At 34.7% G+C, this 23,008-nt stretch overlaps 1 protein-coding gene across 1 annotated transcript in view; it reads right to left on the reverse strand.

Annotated features, from left to right (window-relative positions):
• usp24 (ubiquitin specific peptidase 24) overlaps positions 1–23,008 on the reverse strand; it is a 62,014-nt gene that overhangs the window by 32,224 nt on the left and 6,782 nt on the right. Inside the window, exons 2-12 of the mRNA XM_059498930.1 lie at positions 13,942–14,110; positions 13,782–13,849; positions 13,527–13,670; positions 12,485–12,607; positions 12,028–12,063; positions 11,843–11,908; positions 6,942–7,007; positions 6,293–6,367; positions 5,786–5,944; positions 5,578–5,692; positions 3,166–3,269 (exon numbers count right to left, since the gene is read on the reverse strand). Coding sequence (XP_059354913.1) covers positions 3,166–3,269; positions 5,578–5,692; positions 5,786–5,944; positions 6,293–6,367; positions 6,942–7,007; positions 11,843–11,908; positions 12,028–12,063; positions 12,485–12,607; positions 13,527–13,670; positions 13,782–13,849; positions 13,942–14,110 — 1,125 coding nt within the window. The remainder of the gene's footprint in view (positions 1–3,165; positions 3,270–5,577; positions 5,693–5,785; positions 5,945–6,292; positions 6,368–6,941; positions 7,008–11,842; positions 11,909–12,027; positions 12,064–12,484; positions 12,608–13,526; positions 13,671–13,781; positions 13,850–13,941; positions 14,111–23,008) is intronic.

Below are 23,008 nucleotides of genomic sequence, written 5' to 3' on the forward strand. Positions count from 1 at the left end.
AATAAAGTCAAAATGTTTCGAGAATAAAGTCGTAATACTACGTGAATAAAGATGAAATATTATGAGAATAAAGTCGGAATGTTTCAAGAATAAAGTCGTAATACTACGAGAATAAAGTCGTAATACTAAGAGAATAAAGTCGAAATATTACGAGAATAAAGTCTGAATTTTTCAAGAAAAAAGTCGTAATACTACGAGAATAAAGTCGTAATACTAAGAGAATAGTCAAAATATTACGAGAATAAAGTCGTAATACTACGAGAATAAAGGTGAATACTAAGAGAATAATGTCGAAATATTACGAGAATAAAGTCTAAATGTGTCGAGAATAAAGTAAAAATATTTCGAGAATAAAGTCAAAATATTTCGAGAATAAAGTCAAAATACTTGCAGAATAAAGTCGAAATACTTCGAGAATAAAGTCGAAATATTACGAGAATAAAGTCGGAATGTTTCAAGAATAAAGTTGTAATACTAAGAGAATAAAGTCAAAATATTACGAGAATAAAGTCGTAAAACTACGAGAATAAAGTCGTAATACTAAGAGAATAATGTCGAAATATTACGAGAATAAAGTCGGAATGTTTCAAGAATAAGGTCGTAATACTACGAGAAAAGTCGTAATACTACGAGAATAAAGTCAAAATATTACGAGAATAAAGTCGGAATGTTTCAAGAATAAAGTCGTAATACTACGAGAATAAAGTCGAAATATTATGAGAATAAAGTCGTAATACTACGAGAATAAAGTCGAAATATTACGAGAATAAAGTCGAAATGTTTCAAGAATAAAGTCGTAATACTACGAGAATAAAGTCGTAATACTAAGAGAATAAAGTCGAAATATTACGAGAATAAAGTCGGAATGTTTCAAGAATAAAGTCGTAATACTACGAGAATAAAGTTGTAATACTACGAGAATAAAGTCAAAATATTACGAGAATAAAGTCGGAATGTTTCAAGAATAAAGTCGTAATACTACGAGAATAAAGTTGAATTATTACGAGAATAAAGGCGGAATGTTTCAAGAATAAAGTCGTAATACTATGAGAATAAAGTCGAAATATTATGAGAATAAAGTCGGAATGTTTCAAGAATAAAGTCGTAATACTACGAGAATAAAGTCAAAATATTACGAGAATAAAGTCGTAATACTTTGAGAATAAAGTGGATATATTATGAGAATAAAGTCGTAATACTTTGAGAATAAAGTGGATATATTATGAGAATAAAGTCTAAATGTTTCGAGAATAAAGTCGAAATATTATGAGAATAAAGTCGAAATGTTTCGAGAATAATGTCGAAATATTACGTGAATAAAGTCGGAATGTTTCGAGAATAAAGTCATAATACTACGAGAATAAAGTCGGAATGTTTCGAGAATAAAGTCAAAATATTTCGAGAATAAAGTCAAAATACTTCGAGAATAAAGTCGAAATATTATGAGAATAAAGTCGTAATACTACGAGAATAAAGTCGAAATATTATTAGAATAAAGTCGTAATACTACGAGAATAAAGTCTAAATATTACGAGAATAAAGTCGGAATGTTTCGAGAATAAAGTCGTAATACTACGAGAATAAAGTCGTAATACTAAGAGAATAAAGCCGAAATATTACGAGAATAAAGTCGGAATGTTTCGAGAATAAATTCGTAATACTACGAGAATAAAGTCGTAATACTACGAGAATAAAGTCGTAATACTACGAGAATAAAGTCAAAATATTACGAGAATAAAGTCGGAATGTTTCAAGAATAAAGTCGTAATACTACGAGAATAAAGTTGAATTATTACGAGAATAAAGTCGGAATGTTTCAAGAATAAAGTCGTAATACTATGAGAATAAAGTCGAAATATTATGAGAATAAAGTCGGAATGTTTCAAGAATAAAGTCGTAATACTACGAGAATAAAGTTGAAATATTACGAGAATAAAGTCGGAATGTTTTACGAATAAAGTCATAATACTACGAGAATAAAGTCAAAATATTACGAGAATAAAGTCGTAATACTACGAGAATAAAGTCAAAATATTACAAGAATAAAGTCGAAATATTTCGTGAATAAAGTCAAAATATTAAGAGTATAAAGTTGAAATGTTTCGATAATTTAAATCGTAGAAATTAAAGTTATATTATTTTGACAGTAGGCCTTTATTGCGCATGCAAATACCCCGGATTAAGAGCACCGGAAGAACGTGCAGGCCACAGGGATTGATTTGAATATTGTTGCATGCGAGCGGCAGCATCATCTTACTGGGATGAGTAAGAGTCTGTTTTAAGGACTCGTGGAAACATCTTAATATCAAGAATATGATATTTATTAAAAGTCTGAACAGGAAAAACTTTTTATCTTAACATATATTGTTTGTATTTCGCTATAAAACTGACACATTTTGAAAACTGAGATTTTGGAATATCTCCTGGTGCTCCCAATCCATGTCATTTGCATGTGTAAAAGGCCAAAATATACTCTATACTCTACTATAAAATATTTTACCTTTAATCTTTATTCTCAGAACATTTCGAGTTTATTCCCGAAACATTTTGAATTTATTCCCGAAACATTTTGAATTTATTCTCGTGATATTTTTACTTTATTTAACGTATTTCGGCTTTATTCTTGTAATTTAGACTTTATTCTCAAAATATTACGATCTTAATCTCATAATCTCAGCACTAAAACGCTGTCATACTAACCATACCAGTTATTGCATTACTGCTATTTTTCGTAAAAAAAATAAATAAATGGATTTGTTTTGATAACTTTTAATACGGTCAGCTGAGATCACGAAAATAAATAAGTGATCTTAAAACAAACAAAAAAATCAACAACGCACAACCTCAATGGGCTTCCAAATATTTAGGAACTGTTATTGTTCTTGCTAAAATCAGGTTGGTGCCGCTTTGAACTCAAAATCCTTGTACTTTTATAGGATGTAGTCCTTGTCTTGAGAATTAATCTCAAGATTGTTCACAGCTTCATTTCCATTCTCAAAATCAATGGCCATGTGGATGGACGCCAGTTGAAATGCTGTCTATTAATTTAGTTCTTATTCAAATGTCTCAAGACGTTTGAGAGCCTTCTGTGCAGTAAATTTCTCAGAAACGATGTCAGAAATGCATGCAGCTTTGAGGGAGTACTGATTTGAAAACACAGCTCACCTGTATTTTCCATATTTTGGAGAGTTCATCCAATGAGAGCTTACTGCCCAACAGCTCAATGATTCCCTTTATTCTGTCACAGTACTGGGCCTGGTCAATGTTTCCTACAGCACACACACACACACACACGCACGCACGCACGCACACAGAAATTTAATCTCTTACCATCATGTTTACCATCATTTTACAGACATTAATTAATAAACAGTATTCATAGAATTGAATACTTTTATAAACCCAAAAGTATAGCTTGATTGTTTTTTTACTCTTTAAAATCTCAGCAACCTTATAATAACCCCCCCCCCACAAAAGCATTAAAAAGTAATAATAATAAATCCTTATGAACATTAAATACATCAAATAACATCATACTTTCATTATAGTTTAAAAAACAGATGGTTTCTCTTAAAAAAAGAACAAAGTCCATTTATAAAAATGAGAGAAAGAAACAGAGCACAAGTGAAAGAGAAAGGCTCAAAAAATGAAAGTAAAACAAAAAGAAAGTGAAAGGAAGAGAGCAAAGAGAAAGTTAAACCATACAAAGGCATTAAAGTGAAAGAGAGGAGCAAAAGAGAAAGTGAAGGGGGAAAAGAGAAAGTGTCAAGAGAAATGCAAACAGAACAAAGAGAGAAAGGAGGCGTTGTCCAATAGAGACAACAGAATAAAGAGATGACACAAATGAGTGGGTGAGGTGAAAAGGCTTCAAGCACAAAGCAACAGTGTGAGATTCTGGCTTCTGAACACTTTAACACATAGATGATTCGCTCAGTGTGAAAGTGTGAGCGTCCACATACTCCAGACACATTTATATACAGCCTTCAGTTTCCAGTCTGAAAAATACCAATAGATTTATCATTGCTTTTTCATTCAAAACTGGTTTTTATTTAGTTATCTCGTTTACGTCAGTGAAAAAAGTTTGATGAAAATTATGATCCAAATTATTTGCCCAAAAAAGTAACATTGATTCTAAATACATGCTGTTGTTTTATCGTCGGCTGCATTACCGTATTTTTCGGACTATAAGTCGCACCTAAGTATAAGTCGCATCAGTCCAAAAATATGTCATGACGAGGAAAAAAACGCATTTGTTTAGAACCAAGAACCAAGAGAAAACATTACCGTCTTCAGCCACGAGAGGGCGCTCTATGTTTTCAGTGGTATGCTACAGGAGCACTGAGCAGCATAGAGCGCACTCTCGCGGCTGTAGACGGTAATGTTTTCTCTTGGTTCATTTCTCCTGGTTCATGTCAAATTAATTTTGATAAATAAGTCGCACCTGACTATAAGTCGCAGGACCAGCCAAACTATGAAAAAAAGTGCGACTTATAGTCCGGAAAATACAGTAAATGCTTATGTGCACTGTTTTAAGGCTAAATTATGTCCACATTTTAATCAGTTCTTTAGTGTTCTTTTAGTATAATTCATATGCTATTATAGACCAATTTCAGTGTTTTCAAACAGTGATTACTTTTTTGTGTGTGTGGGCGGAGCCTATCTGGTGGCAGAAAATGAAAAGAATAAAAACATTTAATTTTGAGTTTATATTTCAAAACGCTGACTTTTTTCTTTCAATTCTGAGATTATATCTCACAATTCTAGTGAGAAAAATCAACCCCGTCATTCTTTCTTTTTAGTTTTTTAGCTTTTAGCTTTCTTTCTTTCCCTCAGATTTGACAAACTCGCAATTGAGTTGAATCAAGTTATAAAGTCCAAACTAGGGGGTATAAAATTGCATTTGCAAGAAAAAAGAATTGTAAGATAAAATTGGTAAATGTATTGTAAAATGTTATAGGTTTAAATAGTATTATATGCTTTAACTGTAGGGCTAATACAATATGTCCCCTATATGAATATTATATAGATCTATTGTTCAAATAAAATTTATGCTTTAAAGGTAGGGTAATAATAGCAGGTTTCATCTATAGTCTGTCCATTGGAACGTATGCGTTTAGCTTCAAATGGCTTTTTAGACGGCAGTACTTTATAAAAATTAACTGCATTCCAATTCTGACATCCAAAGCACAACAATACATTTTTTCTCTTATTCCATGGACTTTGCCCGTTTCCCTTTACTTGTTCCAAATGTAGTTTTTCTGCCACCACAATGAGTACGCAGCTGCAAGTGACGTAACTGTGATGTCTACTCCAAATTATTCTATAGTTGTCATTTCTATTCTATCTATCTAGTTAACATTTCAAGTAACAAAAATGTTTTCTATGGTTTATTTAGTTAACGACGATAACTAAATTTGATCAAAAAAAAAAAAAATCTAATCTCTGTTTTCTGTATTATTTCCCAAGTATGGCCTGTATGGTAAACCGATATTAAAGTAGACGATTAGCATGTCCAGTACGAATTTGATATGAAACCGAATGTTCATATGTTGAACTGATTTAGGGAATGTATCTTACCTTCCAAAGCTATTGACAGAACTGAGTTTTCTACCAGCCAGTCCAGGAGTCGATCTGTGTCGATGGCGTTCTTCACAGTCTTGGAAACTGTGCTTTCCTCAATGAGTTTCGTGACCTATCACAACACAAAGAGAGCGTCAACTTGAAGAAAGAACTCAGGCGTGAACTTTAAGCTCCAGAGAACTAATATGTGGAAAGGAATTTGAACCTCTTTGAGGGAGTTCATTTTGGCACTGAAGTGGGGCGTCTTGAGCATTCGGAGAAGGATGTCCAGCCGAAGGTCATCCACGACGTTCACCAACTCCCGCTGGAAACGCATGCAGAGGAGCTTAATGGCCGACAAGAGCTCTGGAATACTCACCAAACGCTTTAGAGAGAAAGAGTCATACAAGTGTGAGCCAAAGTCTCTCAAACATTGCAGAAATTTAAAACAGGATGACTTTTCGATAATTTAAAGCATGGTAGTGTACTTCAACATATGAAAACCGCGAATAATTTTCACTCTGACGATTATGTAAATTTTTGTCTCTCTCTGAAGAAAAAAAAAATCCCTTAATGAAAACAAAATGCACTTTCATTTATAAGGGTAAAAAAAAATAAAACAAGGGCAGTGTGTGTAATTTGAGTGACAAAAATGTTTTGAAACAGGTTTCTTACACTAAACTCTCACACTACAAAACCACGATGAATGAAGAAATGCATGCTGGGGCCTCACCTTGTCTTTCAGGTCTTTCTCCTCCAGGTTCTGCACATATGTTATCATCTTATGGATGACTGGGTCCAACATGGGCTACAAAATACAACAAAACCAACCACTTCAAGCAAAAGGTCACTTTACAGAGCGTCCTTGATATTTCTAAATTTCTCTTGTAACCTCAGTTCAAAAACATGTGATTCAAATGTATTCTTTAAAGCGATGTCATTTACACCAGATAAATCTGATTATACATAGAAGATATCTAAGGTTCTACAAAACGTGATAGGAAAATATGGAATAATGTAACTATTGACGCAAGAGGGTGATCAAGAGCCCAGAGTTGAGAGGATGTTAACATGCTACCTTTCACATAAGTAGATAAACAGACATGAAATGCTGATTTAAAACAAATAGTTTTATGATATGAAAATAATGTAATCCATCGGTCTGTTTTGTAATCGATCTTCTTTTTCAGATTTCAAATTGTTGTCTTGAATATCTAACTTATCTAAATGTAAAAAAAAAATGTCTTTACCTAGATAAATAAAAAGATGATTTAAATAAACTTGTCAGCCTAATTAACTGACTTGTCTCCAGAACTTCTGACCAATTAGAATCAAGTATTCCAGGGATCCGTGTAACAAAGATGATCTGTGGAGACCCTCACCTGCACCAGGCTGGAGTTGAGGTATTCTGCACACACACCGAGCGGCTGAACCAGAGCTGATACACACTGAGGAAACACACATATAAACTCTACTGTGAATGGAACCTCCGAAACAAATCAGTGATAAAAAAAAAAAAAAAAAGATTTTTATTTTTAAAACACATGATTTTTCCCTGCTAAAAGCAAAATGTTGGTCTAATCTGAAGACATGACACAGCTTCAAAGTGTAAGCAAACTCTTAAAAGTACAGCTTGACAAGAAATGAAAATTCTGTCATCATTACTAACCGGCGTGTTGCTTCAAACCTGCATGACTCACTTTTGGCCGTAGCATAAAAACAGTTTCTGTGGCTCAAGTGCTGCTGTATGACAAAGTGCAATGAAAAGATTATTTAAAAATTTTCTGCATACACGTTTGGAATGACATAAGGGTTAATGCATCAACCCTCTACATTGCGAGTAAATCACTCGCATATGCGACTACATTTACTAAATGTGACTAAATGATGTCTATCGTTAGCCATTGGCTAATAAATTCTTAGATTTTATTCGCCAGTGTGTGTGTTCAAGCCAGGACTATTATAAGATTAGCACATTTTAACTCGCTGAACACTGACTGAGCACTTCAGTGTTTCGCTCTCCATCAAGCGATCTGTACTTTAGTTCATCTCAATGGACGCACAGTGCACCTGTATTTGACGCACTGTAAACTCTTTGTGAAGGCGCACGACTCGCCATCACTTTGCTGATAGCGCTGTTTCTAACACATGCAAAGAGAGAGAGCGAAAGTCTTATCACGCTGAATAGACGCGCTACATGTAAACTATATTATTTGTTGTATTTTCTTGTCAGAATAATGGAGTTCATTTAGAATTATTTAGCTTTTTAGAACAAGCAGAAGCCGGTTTCTCCGGCAGTGGGCGGAGCTAATGCACATTTGCCAATTTCATTGGCTGGCGCTGATCTATTACCGTCCCTGTTTGGATTTCAGCAAATCTGATTGTCTGAATGCAGACAATGTGATTAATATTCATGAACCCAGCAGATCATCAATCCGTAGTGCATTGTATATTGTTAGTATGGTAGTATAATTAGTTGTAGTATTATCTTTTAATAATAATTAATATGATCTATTTTTTTTTTTTTTTACAGAAACCCTGAATGACCAACAATATCTTAAGCATCACCACCAGTCTTAAGTTCAGTTAAAATGACAAATATGCATTCATACATGGTTTGCAAGATTTAGTTCTAATCACTAAAGTTCTATCATTAAATAGTGCTTAATACCATAATATAATGCTTGTTTGACTGATTAAGAAGCTAAGATTTAAGAAGCTGTGCCATTTTACAAAGATAAGCTGATTGGAATCATTTATTATGTGTGTCTGGCGAGTAAACTGAAAAATTTACTAACCAATGGCGATTATATTGCCAAGGTGTGCGTTGAGGGTTGTGCATTAGCAAATGATGACAGAATTTTCATTTTTAGGTAAACTTTTCCTTGAATGGCCAAACAGAGTCACTTGATTAAACAGTAAACCATAACTACAAAATCAAGGGTTTTATACAACATTTACACAACATCTCTCAACCGGCATACATCTGTTTAAAGATAGACACCAGCACAGATGAATCACTCCTCTGTTCAGCATCAAATGACTTCTCATCCATTGGAGAGAGTCAATAAATCAGTCCAGTCAGTGGAGAGGAGACAGCATCCATCTCTCGTTTTCTCACTTTTATTGACTCTTACCCTCACTACAAATTAAATGGTTACCGTAGCAGGGCATCCCTTTATGTTTGAGATGAAAACATCCTTCCTTTACGTGGCCACAGCAGGTTGTATGTGTCCCTGAAAAAAAATCCTTTCTGAATTCCTTCCTGTTCCTGTGTTAAAGCCATTAATATGCAAATCCTAAATCAAAGCATCTTTTCCCTGTCGCCAGCTCCATCTCTCAGCCCTGGCACCCAGATCATGCTAATGCGGAACCAAAAACAAGGCGACTTCACAGCTCCAAGACAAGAGGAAGCATTTACACGCTCGCACTAAAGGGGGAGCGGACACATCGTCTGTTCAAAATAATGAAGCCGTCAAACATTCTGAGAATCTATCTTTCTGTCTGCCTTTTTTTGTTCGTTTTTTAATACCACGTCTATCAGATGAGATTAGGAACTTTTTTTAACTAACAAACAAACAAAAACATCAACATTGATTGTAGTAAACTTTAAATTAGGGCTGTGGTGAAGGAATTTCCCATTGCGGTTATTCTGAGTGGCGCCAAGGGACTGTCTTTGAGTGAGTCTTTAAACCGTTTATTTAATTATATGTTCAAAAACGCTGATTCATTCAAAGAGAGATGGAATGAAACATGCTGTTGAAGTCATATGAACTTTGAGCACCACTTTAGAAGGCTAAGCTGACCAGCAATGCGTCAATGATAAGACAGAGATTTTGCTTTCCTTGGACATGACAAAATATAAATATATATGACTTGACATGAAAGACAGACAGGTAATCGCACATGCTCAATCGATCGGTTTAGGCTTGTTTAGTGCAAATCTATGGAGCCTCTGTATAAATCTGCATGGTACACATTATGTTATCATTACTAACTTATTTAATATTCAGTACACATGCACGAAGTGTAAAATGGTAAGGGCGTAACATTACGGAAAAATATTGCAGTTGCTGCGGTTCTTGCATTCATCTGTGGTTGGAACGTCAATAGCCCATTATTGTGGGTATTTATATATATATGGGGGTTATCGTGAAAGCCCTACTTTAAACCAAAACAAAACATCTAAGCCAAGCAAACAAAAAACAAAATACAAAACAAAAAGAAAACCACAAAACCAAAGTTGAAACACAAAACCCAAACCAAACAAAAACATTAAGTAACAGACAAAAAAATAAAATAAATAAAATAATTGTTTTTAATTAGCACGACTACTTCATCAAAATGTTAAATAAACAAATAAATAAATTACGAGTTTATCTAGATGAAAAAAGTAAAAAAAAATCTAGATAATCAAAATAAATCTAGATTTATTTGTTTATCTAATAGGTTGTTTGCACATGGCGTCTGTGGCATGCTGTGTTGAGAAATGCAGCTGGAGGGCACAAAGTGATTTTTCTATATAGGAACCATTGGCAGAAACTCAAAATTCCTGTGATTTGCATTGCTTATGAATAATCGAAAATTTGCTGTTCAAAAAAACTGACTATAAAAAAAGAACGGTAAAAAGTGGCCGGTAAACCTGCGTCTGCAGTCAGGAAGAGCCGAGTTGGATAATGCTCATGTGTGCAAATGGTTTATATAAGATTTAACAATGTATTAAGATATTAATAAAGAAATATATAAATAGATACAGGGCTGCCAACTCTCACACATTCAGCATGAGAATTCACACAATGCTGAATCGATGGAAATAAGACATAAGCTTCATTGATTATAAAGAAACATGAGATTGCGATAAATTGAAGTGAGAGAGCTTTTTTTAGTGATTATATGGAAGCGCTATTTGCTCACTTTCTACGCTATAATCAATTCAGAATTGATCTTAAGTTTTGTTTTACATGCTGCGAACAGAACCAACGACCACATACCCAGTACCTGAGCAAAGTTTCAGGAGTGACATATATCCTGCATCATTAAAATAAATGCAGGATTCACTTAAAAGCGATCAGGGTTAGTTGCTTAGCCTATATCTACCACCTCGTTGACAGACAAGTATTTCAATTTAGTTGAAAAATTGCTCCTCTTTATAACAGAAGGCTCACCTCCAACATATGTTGTGGTTTTCTGTTTATACCTTTGTAAACCAGTACAGTACAGACTTTCCTCGGTCTCATCCATTCTGCTTTTCACTTCCTGCCTTCCATCCGAACTTCACGCATCATTAGAATCACGTAATAAGAAACAAGCTATTGACTCACAATCAACTTCTATCTCTACCTTCTATCCGTCTGTCCTTGTAAAACATTAGTTGGTGTTTGAGAGTTGTCGGGTAGAATTTTTTGCCATTATCCCACAAACTCCTTTTTGTTTTTTCTTTGTTTTTTCAGACAAGTGCACCACTGCATTCACCACCTTGATGAGAAATATCATTTAAAAGAATATCTTAATAACTGGCCTGAATGTGCTTTTTTCCCAGCCATATGAAAGTGGAATCTCATGTTCTCTCTCATCCCCCTGCTCTCGTCTCTTTCTCACTGTCTGCTGTGATGAGGATGCTCTCCGTGATGGTGATAAACATCCTGAGCTCTTTAGCACACATGCTATAATAGAATCTGCCCTCGTTCAGCTCACTCTCTCTCTTCATCTCAGTCATTCTGCCTCTTTTCATCCCGACACCCATACTTTGATGGATTATCCATGAATTATCCATTCATTTCTTTGCAATTCCATTATTATGCTAACAGGCCTCTCAACCCAAAGATAGCCAGTCCTGCTCTTATCTGGGACATTTAAACTTGTAGCCTGTACCGAGTGTGCAACCAGCAGCTCTTTCACATTTAAGGTGTAGAACAAGGATATTATTTTGCATTTTTTTGTTCCTTTTTCTTTGCATCACAATTTAGTTTTACTCCATTTCAGTAGAGTTTGCTAAGAAATCATACGAGGAAATAACAGAACATTGGCAGAGTTTACATTCAGATCTACAATAAACAAGCTTTGAGGAAAGAAGCCGCATCTGTGTTTACACAGAAATCATAATTACAGGAAACAACGTTTAAGCTCAGCCATTTCTGTTGCTTGAGCTCAACTTAATATAATTACGTCGCATTCACTTCACAAGGGATGCACCAAAATTTGGGCTGACGAGGATTATAATAATTAATGTCAAACTGGACATATGCATTAAATAATGATTTTGCTTTACATCAGTAACATTTACCCCAATCTCTAGCTCTTCCTGGTTGAGCTTGCACTGAATAGCTGTGAAGCCTCCCATCTCTCCAAACTGCAAATATAAGCCAGAGACATATTCACAGTCAACGAACACCACATAGATCTGTCTAATGTCAGCTAATATAATATAATATAATTCCTTCTACCAGTGTGTGTTACTTAAGTTCTTACCCGATTCACCAAGTCCACCAGCCAGCCGTGAGGTTCCTGGTCCAATCAGAACACGAAACATAAATTTCATGCAAAACCACACAGTATCATTTATGCAAGTTTTTATCTTTGCATTTTATCTTAAGATGATATACTATCCTTCATGGTGTAAAACTCAATTACTTAAACATAAATGACTCCTTATTGCTGTGCAGTTTCTTGGTTGCAAAAATACACTAACAGATGCAGTTGTTGCCATCAAAAACTACCATTTCTTAAACATAAACTTCCCGATTCTTTCATTCACTATCCTCCCCTCAAACATGGACACTTTTGTAAAAGGGACTTCTAAAGGAAAAAGAAAAACACTGTGCCACTATTTTGCTGAAAACCAGTTTTTTCTTTCCTTTAGCAAGGACTGTCAAGCCAAAAGCACACGTACACACCCACACACATGTACTGTACACATTTGCAGTACCTTCTGGTAGCTGGAGCTGGGAGAAACAGCGAACATGCTGTCCTCTCCAAACACTTCCGCCCAGTTCCTCTGACAGACCTTCATCCGATTCTTAAAGTGATACTCATTATCAGGGTTAAAAGCCTGTCAAAAAAAGTACAGGGAAACAAGTTAAGCCCAAGATGGTCTGAAGCCCATGCTTACAATATATTTTTTGGTGACAGGAAATTACACAACTCTCATAAGATTATAACAGATAACCCAAGTTGAGTTTCTTCCTTCTGTTGAACATAAAAGAAGATATTTTGAAGAATGCTGGTAAACAAAACAGTTTGTGGTCAGTTGCTATTATTTTTTTGATAGCTACTGACCACTGTTTGCTTCCCAACATCCTTCAAAATATCTTCTTTTTTTTACCAATACTCAAAAGAAAGAAACACACATACACATATATGTAAATATTGCATAGTATACATAAAACATTTATGTATTATGTGTATTGTATTAAAAATAACATTTACGCATACAACAAAAGTGATATTTATTACTCGCTTCATATAAGTTGATTATTTATTTAATTTAACAAAAAATCCATTAAATATAACTATTTGATGAACATTTTGTGACAAACTTATTTTTACTAAAATACTTCTAGAATATTTATCTAGAACTATTTTAGCAACCTTTTTTTAACAACATTTTAGACACTTTTTTAAATTCCTTTCTTGGTGTATTTTACTTCTTACATTAAAGTTTATGAATCTACTTGGCTACAATAACAGTTTAGTTAAAATGTTAATTTGCTAAAAATATTAATTTCCGGAAAAAATAAATAAAAAAATAAATAAAATAAATAAATAATATATATATATATTTATATATATATAAATATTTATATATATATATATTTATATATATATTTATTTATTTATATATATATATATATATATATATATATGGAATAAAATAAATACTTCTTTGTTGTATCAACCAGTCTTAGTCTGATGTTTTGTAGAAGCGAACCACAGTTACTAGTATGTAATAGCAAAAAGGGTGTGTGTACCATAGTGAGAACTCCCATGAGGCCGATGGGTATCGGATCCTGTTTGACTCTCTCTGCGACCAGATCCACCAGCAGCATCAGCATGTTGTAGATGCCCTCGTGAATCTCTGTTCCCCACTTGTGCACCGCACTGGACGTCAGCAACTACAACATCATTTAACACCTTCATTTTTAATCACACCATTTCTAACAATTTATTACAATCTCCTGAGAGCTTTTGTGTTTACATGCCTGCTTATTCAAACAAATACACACCTTTTTGAAGGCTTCAGGCATGCAGCGCTCAACAAATCTCTTACAGTTCTCATCTGCATCGGCCAGGCCTACAGTGAGGAAAAGAGATTTCAGATATGACTTTTCTTTTTCTACAGATCCCAAATATCCAGACATGTTATAAAAAGCCGTTAGAACTCACCCAGTCTGGCCAGGCAGGTGGAGGCGCTGAGGCACTTGCCGAGCGATTCCTCTCTCTTGTACGGGATGGACCAGTGATCAGTGAACACTCTGCTCTCCAGCTCATATAGATTAGTGGTGGGAAACTCCATACTGATCCCAGAACAGTTTCCGTTCTCATCATTACTCCTCTATAAGAAACAGAAAGACAGAGATGTGTCACAATATGACGATTTGCCATTACTCATTTTTCATGTATCACAGGCTCTTAAAGCTATTACATCGGTTTGTGGCCAGGGTCTCAGGCTCAGCAAGGCTGCATGCATTATTTATGATCAAAAACATAGTAAAAGAATACAGTAATATTGCCAAACATTATTACGATTTAAATAACTATTTCTATTTAAATATGATTTAAAATGTATTTTATTACAGTGATGCAAAGCTGAATTTTCAGCATCATTACTTCAGTCTTCAGTGCCTCATGATCCTTCAGAAATATATGCTGATTTGGTGTCCAAGAAAGATTTCTGATTATTATTAAATAGTTGTGCTGTTTAATATTTTTGTGGAAAGCATGATATATTGTAAGGTTGTTTTTTTTTGTTTTTTTTTTATGAATAAAAAGTTCAAAAGAACATTTATTTGACATATTTTTTTTCATATATATATTTTTTTCACACACACATATGCATATACATACATATATGCATAACAGCTACATTATGTTATGTGTTCACCTATACAGGACTGACACGTAAGGGAACAGGATGGATTGGTCAATAGTGAAAATGGAAAGTGAAAGTGACGTGACATGTGGCCAAATACGGTGACCCACACTCGGAATTAGTGCTCTGTATTTATCCCATCCTTAGTGCACATAAACAGCAGTGAACACAAAATGTCATTTCTTTTATACAATACCCACTTGAAATCCATTCAAAAATATAAAGAAGGGCTATCAGACAAACATCTGATAAATTAGCTTGGCTAATATCTATAAGACCTTTTAATCTTAATTTCAAAACGAGACTGGCAGATGTCCTTTAGCGTCTTGTGCGGCTTCCACGCGTCTCATTTTAAACCGAATTTAATGTATTATCTACATCATCTGTTTCACATTCATAATTAATGCTGCAATCTGGAGCGCGGTTTCCCGGGAAACTAGCGCAGAGGCTAGCAGCACAGATTTGTTGTTGTTGGGTGGAGCGCAAAATGAAATTCTGATTTCTGAGGCTATTTATGTTTAGCTTTGCTGCAGTTATATCGCAACTTTCAAGGCCAGGTTGTTTTGTGATTAATCAGCGCACACGCTGCAGTAGATTACTGTGCTACTGAGGACTTTGTGTACAGGAAACACTTCTACCAGAGGAATATTAGTATACAAGACATATGTTTGCCCTTGAGTGAGTGGAATAAGTCAATGTATGGCCGGAAAGACTGAGCGCAAACACACAGTGAAAGTCACCTTCACTCTTTCCGTTGCTCAGGGGAACGTCAGATGTCTATGCCATTCCCAAAGTCCGGAAATCAGTGATTTTCAAAGTCAGAGAGGGAAAAGCCAGATCCGTTTTAGACCTGAGATTAGGAGTGAATGCCTCTTTGTGGGCAGGGTCTGAGTTCAAGGGTTAAATTAAGCTTCTTTTGACCTGACTGAACTTCAGCTGTTCCTATTTACTTATTAAAGAGCCATTATGAAGCAGGTTTAACTCTAAGCTGAGCTCAGACTGAGAGGAGCGACTGTGACAGAGATGTTTCATTGAGCTTCAGGCTTTGACTAGACTTCATTGTGTACTATGAATGATGACAAAACACATTCACACAGTAACTTAAACCATCTGACCAAGCCCGAAGGCAAATCTTACTTATAAAGTCAACTTTACATGCCACTCTTGCTTTACACAAGCCGATGTTGCAGATCAATTTCATATTTCAAGAACAGCCTCTTCACAACTATTAGACTGTTCAGCAAGTAATGTGCCTCAAACATCACAAATCTGTGCTAAATGAGCTCTACTACATCTAAATCACTTTTTAGTGACATTTTGTATTTTTCTGCATTTATGTTTGATGTTTATGTATTGTCTACTGTACATTTCAGCCCAGTAACCACACTTTCTCTCATCTGCAGCAAAACAACACCAACTGCAGGCCCAGATATGGTTACATTAGCAAAAATTCACTTCAACTTTCAGGCAAGAAAGGACCATTTTCAATCGATAGTATAGCGATATATGAAGCACCGCACTTTCAAACCAAGCTTTTTTAAACTTTCTTTTGGTCAGCTTGGCAAATTCGCATGGCCAACTTAAAACTTCTGCCCATCTGCCCAACATTTATTCCCTTCCATTTAGTTGTTAGGACAAACTTTATCAGCCAGGCTTATTTCCAAATCATCTTCTAGACTAAATACCAGGTAAAATGAATGGTACACTAAATGCAATTCAAATGAACATTTTAGTATTCAAGCAATTTTAAAACCATTCAAGCTAAAGGAAAATCGAAACCCAATTTGTTACTTAAAAACTGTCATGAGACGGTTTTCTTCTCACTTCAAGTGTCCACATAGAACAATAGCTTCTCAGACAGCAATTGAGTACGGAGTTGAGTTCTATTTTGCATCTTATCATGCATGAATGTAAAAAATTATATAAGAATGCTTATCTTGCCAAGTTCTCTTACACAGTCAGTTGGAGAAAATCAGATGCATGTCAATATATTAGATCCATGCATTAGGTCTTAAAGTGACAGCAACCTTTTATAGTATTTCTTACCTGAATACTAGTGTTAGAACTACCTGAAAAACTTCCTTATTTATAGATTACTATTAGTTTTTGCCGTGGTATCAAAATTGCAATCGAGAATTGTAAAATTTTAATGGTGCCTAAAATCATGCTGTCATAACATCCTTATTTATGTGAATACAAGGTTACATGGGGATAAAAACAACAAAAGCAAATCTATTTTTGTTTGAAGCATTATGGTGTACTTATAGTTTAAATAGATATGTATGCAAATATATTAGAGCTATATATATATTAGTCAGATGATTAAACGTGATAATTTGTCTTCCAGAAAACATGCAAGCATCTTCTTTTGCTTCCAAAGGGAAGGACTAAATGAGGGAAAAAAATTATATAAGAAAACAAATGTAAAAAAATTTGGACATCATCATCATCCTGGTAAAAACTAAGTCTTCGCCTCCAGCTCTAAATGCATCTTGTTTCCTTCTGGAGCATCAGTGAATGTTTGAACCTTTTTTAATAGTTGTGTTTGTGTCCCTCAATTGTCCTCAGTGTGAAAAGATAGATCTCAAAATCATACAGTCACTGCTGGAAAAGGTTCAAATATGCAAAAGATGCTGGAAAACTGAAGAATCTGAAGGATTTTTCTGAAGAACAGTGCTCAGTTCATGAACAACCATCACAAAACAGAAAAACAGTCATGGATCATCCAGCTAGCCACACACAGTATTAAGAACCAATGGTTCCAAAACTTTTGAATGGGGTTATTTGAATCATTTCAGCTATTGTTTTCTTGTGGAATAAATGTAAACATCTTTTGAGTAAAATATCTTACTCAGGACTACTAAATAAAAAAATAACATGCATCTCTTTCACAGATTCTGCAAGGGGTTCCCAAACTTTTGCATGCCACTGTATATAAATAGGCTATATTAAGTTCATATTTGACAAATAAATGTTTGTTTGCAGTGGAAATGAGGTGTAAATAAGCCATCATGAATGACAGATGTAATTAAGGTTGTTAAGGTTGGAGTTGTTATGAGAGTTATCTACATGATCTCACCACAACAGATTCTCTGCAACAGAAACATTAAACAGCTCTAGTTCAGTGATTGATTTATGAAAGATCTGTGCATTTCTGTTGACTGAGTCTGACAGCTGCTGTGTTATGGAGAAATAAGTCGCGGCATGAGAGTAGAGACCGCGCTGGGAAAGCAGAAGAGAGGCAACAGGAACAAATCACTCGTTCTGTTCTCTGGTGGAGGAAACCACCACCTGCACTATGAGGACCTCGGAAGAGAGAGAGAGAGAGAGAGAGAGAGAGAGAGAGAGAGACAGAAATAGAGACCACGGAAGTATATTTGTATACATCCATAATGCAACTGATTAAAAGTGACAGTTTATAATATTACGGAAGAGTTCTATTTCCAGTAAATGTTGTTCTTGAACTTTCTATTCAATAAGGACTCCTTAAAAAAAAGTATCATGGTTTCAAAAAAAAAAAAAAAAAAAAAAATTGCTCAACTATTTTTAACATTGGTAATAATAATAAATGTTTCTTGAGCACCAAATCAGAATTTACGAAGGATCATGCATATTTGAAGGATAATTTCTAAAGGATCATATGACACTGAAGACTGCAGTAATGGTTTCTGAAAGTTATTTAACCAATTTTTTTTTTTACAGTATTATCAACTAAACTCATGACCACAATATTACAGTTTACTGTGTTTTCGATCCATTAAATACAGCCTTGGCGTGCATAGAACACTATACTTTCATAATAATATAATATGATATAATATAATATAATAGTTGAGACCAGTAACAATGCAATGCAGCCCTGCAAGCATTTATATCTTCATGCTTGTGTACTGTTCTTAAAGGTCAAGAATCCCATCTAGTCTAGCATAACAGTGCCTCTTATTCTGGAAATAAACAGTATGCAAGTATGTAACTAAACACTTGTTATGTCCTAGTCTGCATTTCAACGCAGGATAAAGTTTACTGGCATCGATGGAGATATTAATAATTTTGCTGTGCAAACATTCTATGCCCATTTAGAAGCCTGTGTGACTCTAGGGCTGGGGTGGTGTTCATGTGCAATGATCTAAAGAGACGAGAGAGAGTTTGTGTTGTCAGGAGGCCTCTGGCGTTTGGGGTGATGTAGGTTCAAATGGCACATTCCAAACCTGTTGTCATGGTACGAATGGGGTGAGGTGTGTGTGCAAGCCCCATTGCCTGCTAAACACACAGCCTCTGAGGGTTCGAACCCCCCCATGTGTGTACTAATTGCTCATATGCCTGTATGGCATCAGTGTTTAGGCAGACCGAGGTGTTTGCTGCCCATTACCGAAAATGCTGATCTTTATTCCTAATGCACCTCTGCAGCTGTGCATGCGATTCTGCAAGTTGTTCCCCCACTGCACTGCGCAGTGCTGGGCAGAGCGGCTGGGTAACTAGAGACCCCCTGTATGTACCAGTACCCTCCAGACCAGGCCTGCTGGCTCTATTTATAGTCCTGATTAGACATGTGCCGGTATTCGGTAATGCGATATACTGCGGTGATTAATATGCACAATATTGTTATCGTGGGTACTTCTAAATACCATGAATAAATATACATTACAAATTATTCAGAATTTGGAATGAATTTTAAGAATAGTATTCCCATCAGCTGCTTAAAATGCACAACACCGCTGTATGCTACTTGAAAGACTCATGGAGGAACACGTGAGAGACGCTGAATGAAAGCACATTAACTTTCTGACAGCAGATGGCGCTAAAATGCAGCCCTTACCCTGTAAACCCCGTAAATACAGCAGCTGCTACTTTCTAAACCATATTTAAATAATTTTAAATAGCCATTCAGATTTGTGTATTCCCTATGGTGTTTATTACAGAGCCAACTACTGAAATATTTAGACTTAATAGGCTATTTATCTTCAAACATTTTTTTTTTTTATCTGGACTACAAATGCCCTAGATATTGTTTGAAAGTGTTTTGATACTTTATTGTTCATTCACACTTTACATTATTGCTTCATTAGTTAACATAAACTGCCAATGAAAAATTATTCTGAACATTCGTTAATCTTAGGTATTCCAATTCCAATATTTAATAACACATTGTTAAAATTTAAAGTTGCAACTGTGTTATTTAATGAGCTAACATGAACTAAGATTTGTATTTTTTAACAAAGATTAATAAATTCTATAGCAAATGTAGCTATTGCTCATTGTTTAGCTGTGGATTTATTAAATAAGCACTATGCGATGTCCGAACTGATTACACTATATTTTATGTATTGCACTGTATTTTATGTAAAATCATTTTCTATTTTTAAACTGTCTTAAATTCATTTTAAGTCAATTTTTAAATAATTTTCATTTTTCAAGTTCTTAAATTGCTTGTTTTATTTTTGTGATTATTTTTCTTCATGATTTTCTTTTACTTTCTTTTATGTAAAGCACTTTGAATTACCATTGTGTACGAAATGTGCTATATAAATAAACTTGCCTTGCCTTGCCTGTTAATGCATTAACTAAGGTTAACTAATGAGGTCTTATTGTAAAGTGATACCTATTGGTCTTTATAGTTCTTTTGCACTTTAATGTTTAAAACATTAAACTTTATATATTTTTCTGTATTGCTTTATTGTTTTAAATGTTTCGTTATTTTTGTTATAAGGAAAAAAGATATTTAACCTGTTATACTGTATTATGACCACTTTTTTAAACAAAATTTCAATACCGTGATAATACCGTATACCGTGATAAAAGCATTATCAATTAACCACAACAGGATAATTTGATACTGGCATATCCCTAGTCCTGATACATGGTGCTGACAACCTGTGACATGTTAGACCAGGGGTAATCAAAGCAGCCAGGCATGTCTCAATCTTTCCAAAAAAAGTACTTCATAATTGCATCACAAACACAGGGCTCTATGAAATCGGTTTGATATTTTTATTTCCTCCCAAATTCTGTTTTATTTTCTCTCAAATGCTGTGTTTTCTGTTTTATTTTTTTCTAAATTCTGTTTAAATGGTTGAATAAAATTGCAATAAAACACAATGTCTAATCAACTGAATTTATAAAACATTCACAATTTGTATTTGTGTTTTCAAAAATTATTATCAGTTCGAATTTTTCTGCATCCTGTTTAATTACTGAATGCAAATTTATTATCAAAAATGTTGGTAATCAAACGAATCCATAAAGCCTCATCAATTTAATTCATTTAAAAATGCAATCAAATGAAATGTGAACAATTCACTTCATATTTTGGCAAATAAGTGGTTTACCATTTAAATTAAAACAAGGATGAATAATTGTGTGATATTCCTAAACCAATCAATTGTCGGGTTGTTGTGAAAACCTTTGAAAACAGTTTTTATCTAATTAAACTATAAAATGCTTGTGAAATGACTCAGAACAGCTCTGGAGATTAAATTCATGTGTTTATGTCCTCATAATGCGAGTTTGAAACTCTTTTACACACAGACACACAACAGGCAGACTTTTTAACAGAAGTCTTTTGGTGCTTTAATATGAACAGACACTAGTCCATATGATTTAAGTGCAGTCCTACTGTTCCTTTCTCTTTCTATATGCCACTCAGATTCTAAACGCGCCTAATCATCACTAGTCAGTGGTTTCCCAGTAGTATCACCACCCTTCTAAACCATGTCTGCCAAAAGCGTTACACAATCCCCATTCAGTTTTGTCAAACATGCACATCATCCAACAACGTTTTTTTAGGCAGAAGAGGCAAGCCTAAGACATGTAGGGTGGATGACAGGAGAGGATCTAGGTTAAATGTCATCTGGATTTCTTTTGAAACAATGGCATTTCGACATGAACCAATTACAAACAGGGCTAGGGTTATAGCCTATATAATATTTCCACCCATTCATCGTAGCCAAACATTCAATGATCCAATCAATTACCAACAGACAAAATAAAGCCCGCCCTAAATATATTCTAGTTTGAGAAGCTGCTTAACTCAGATATATATGTTACAATAAGGAAGAAAATTTCATATATTTAAGTAAAATATGTAATGAGGAAATACAGTTTATATCAATATACTCTGATATTGTAAACGCATCTGACAAAAACAGCAGAGAACACAGATTGAGCAGCTGCAAGAAACTAAGATCCAAGTTATCAGAACATGAGACATGCTTTATATGAAATGTAATATAATTACATAGTTCAGATGAGTGTAAGTCTGTTCTTCCCATCTCTTTTTTATTACTATAAACTTTTTTTTAACAATTTGTTTACACTTTTTTTTTAAATACTTTTTAATAAAATATAAAATAAAAAAACAATAGGAAATAAAATACTGCTGCAAAGTTCTCCACTAAATAAAATACTCTCAGTCTCAAACCAATATCATATAATAAAATATAATGAAAAATATAAATAAATAACTATGATTACAGTGCACCATTACCAATCCCAGCTTGTAGGCCTGCTCAATTGCCGTCAATACTGTTGACGGTGTCCTTTATCAGTAGGCTTTATATTTATGCTCAACATGAAGTATAGATATTGTTGTCGTGAAGACAAGATCCTGGTTTGTCGGCGGTCTCCCTATTGTCACCTACAGTAGCAGCAGCGCGTCAGCGCCGCGTCAGCGCCGCGTCAGGCACGATTCTGGTGTGTAAAGACACAGAAAACGCGAAGCAGCCGCCATGCAACTGACACTCAGCACCGTACCGAAACCCCTGTACCGAAACGGTCCGGTACGAATACATGTACCGTTACACCCCTAATATAATTGATTTTTTTTTTATTATCTAACCAATTCATTAATTGAAGAAATTTCAAACAGATTATTATGCCATAAACAGGTTGCATCCAAAAAGGGAAACACTTCTGATCTCTTCCACCATCTGCAACACAATCACAAACTGCAAAGACTTTTGCCCTGAAACAAAGCAAGCAGCAGCTTCATTTGTCCATGCTGTGCCTCATGAAAGGCAAATTTAACATTCAATAGGTTTCCAAGAAAATACAGCGATATATGATATACAATTATGATGTATATACAATTTTTAAAACAGCTTTTCATCACTGACACAAACAATGGTTGAAGTAACTAACACATTTGTAAAGAGTTTTTGCACACATGCTGAGGTCAAGTCTAACTGCACTGACCCTCATGGACACTTCAAAACACAGCACTTAGATGTCAGCTGTGACCGTGGTTGACCAATAGCTCAAAGAAGAGTGAAATAAACACTACAACAGTTGGGCAGTATATCAGATTCATATCAGACTTTACACATAACTAGTACTGATTATCCCAGGGTTTCTGCAGGTTTTATG

This window comes from Carassius carassius, chromosome 18, assembly GCF_963082965.1.
Source record: "Carassius carassius chromosome 18, fCarCar2.1, whole genome shotgun sequence".
Classification (NCBI taxonomy): domain Eukaryota; kingdom Metazoa; phylum Chordata; class Actinopteri; order Cypriniformes; family Cyprinidae; genus Carassius; species Carassius carassius.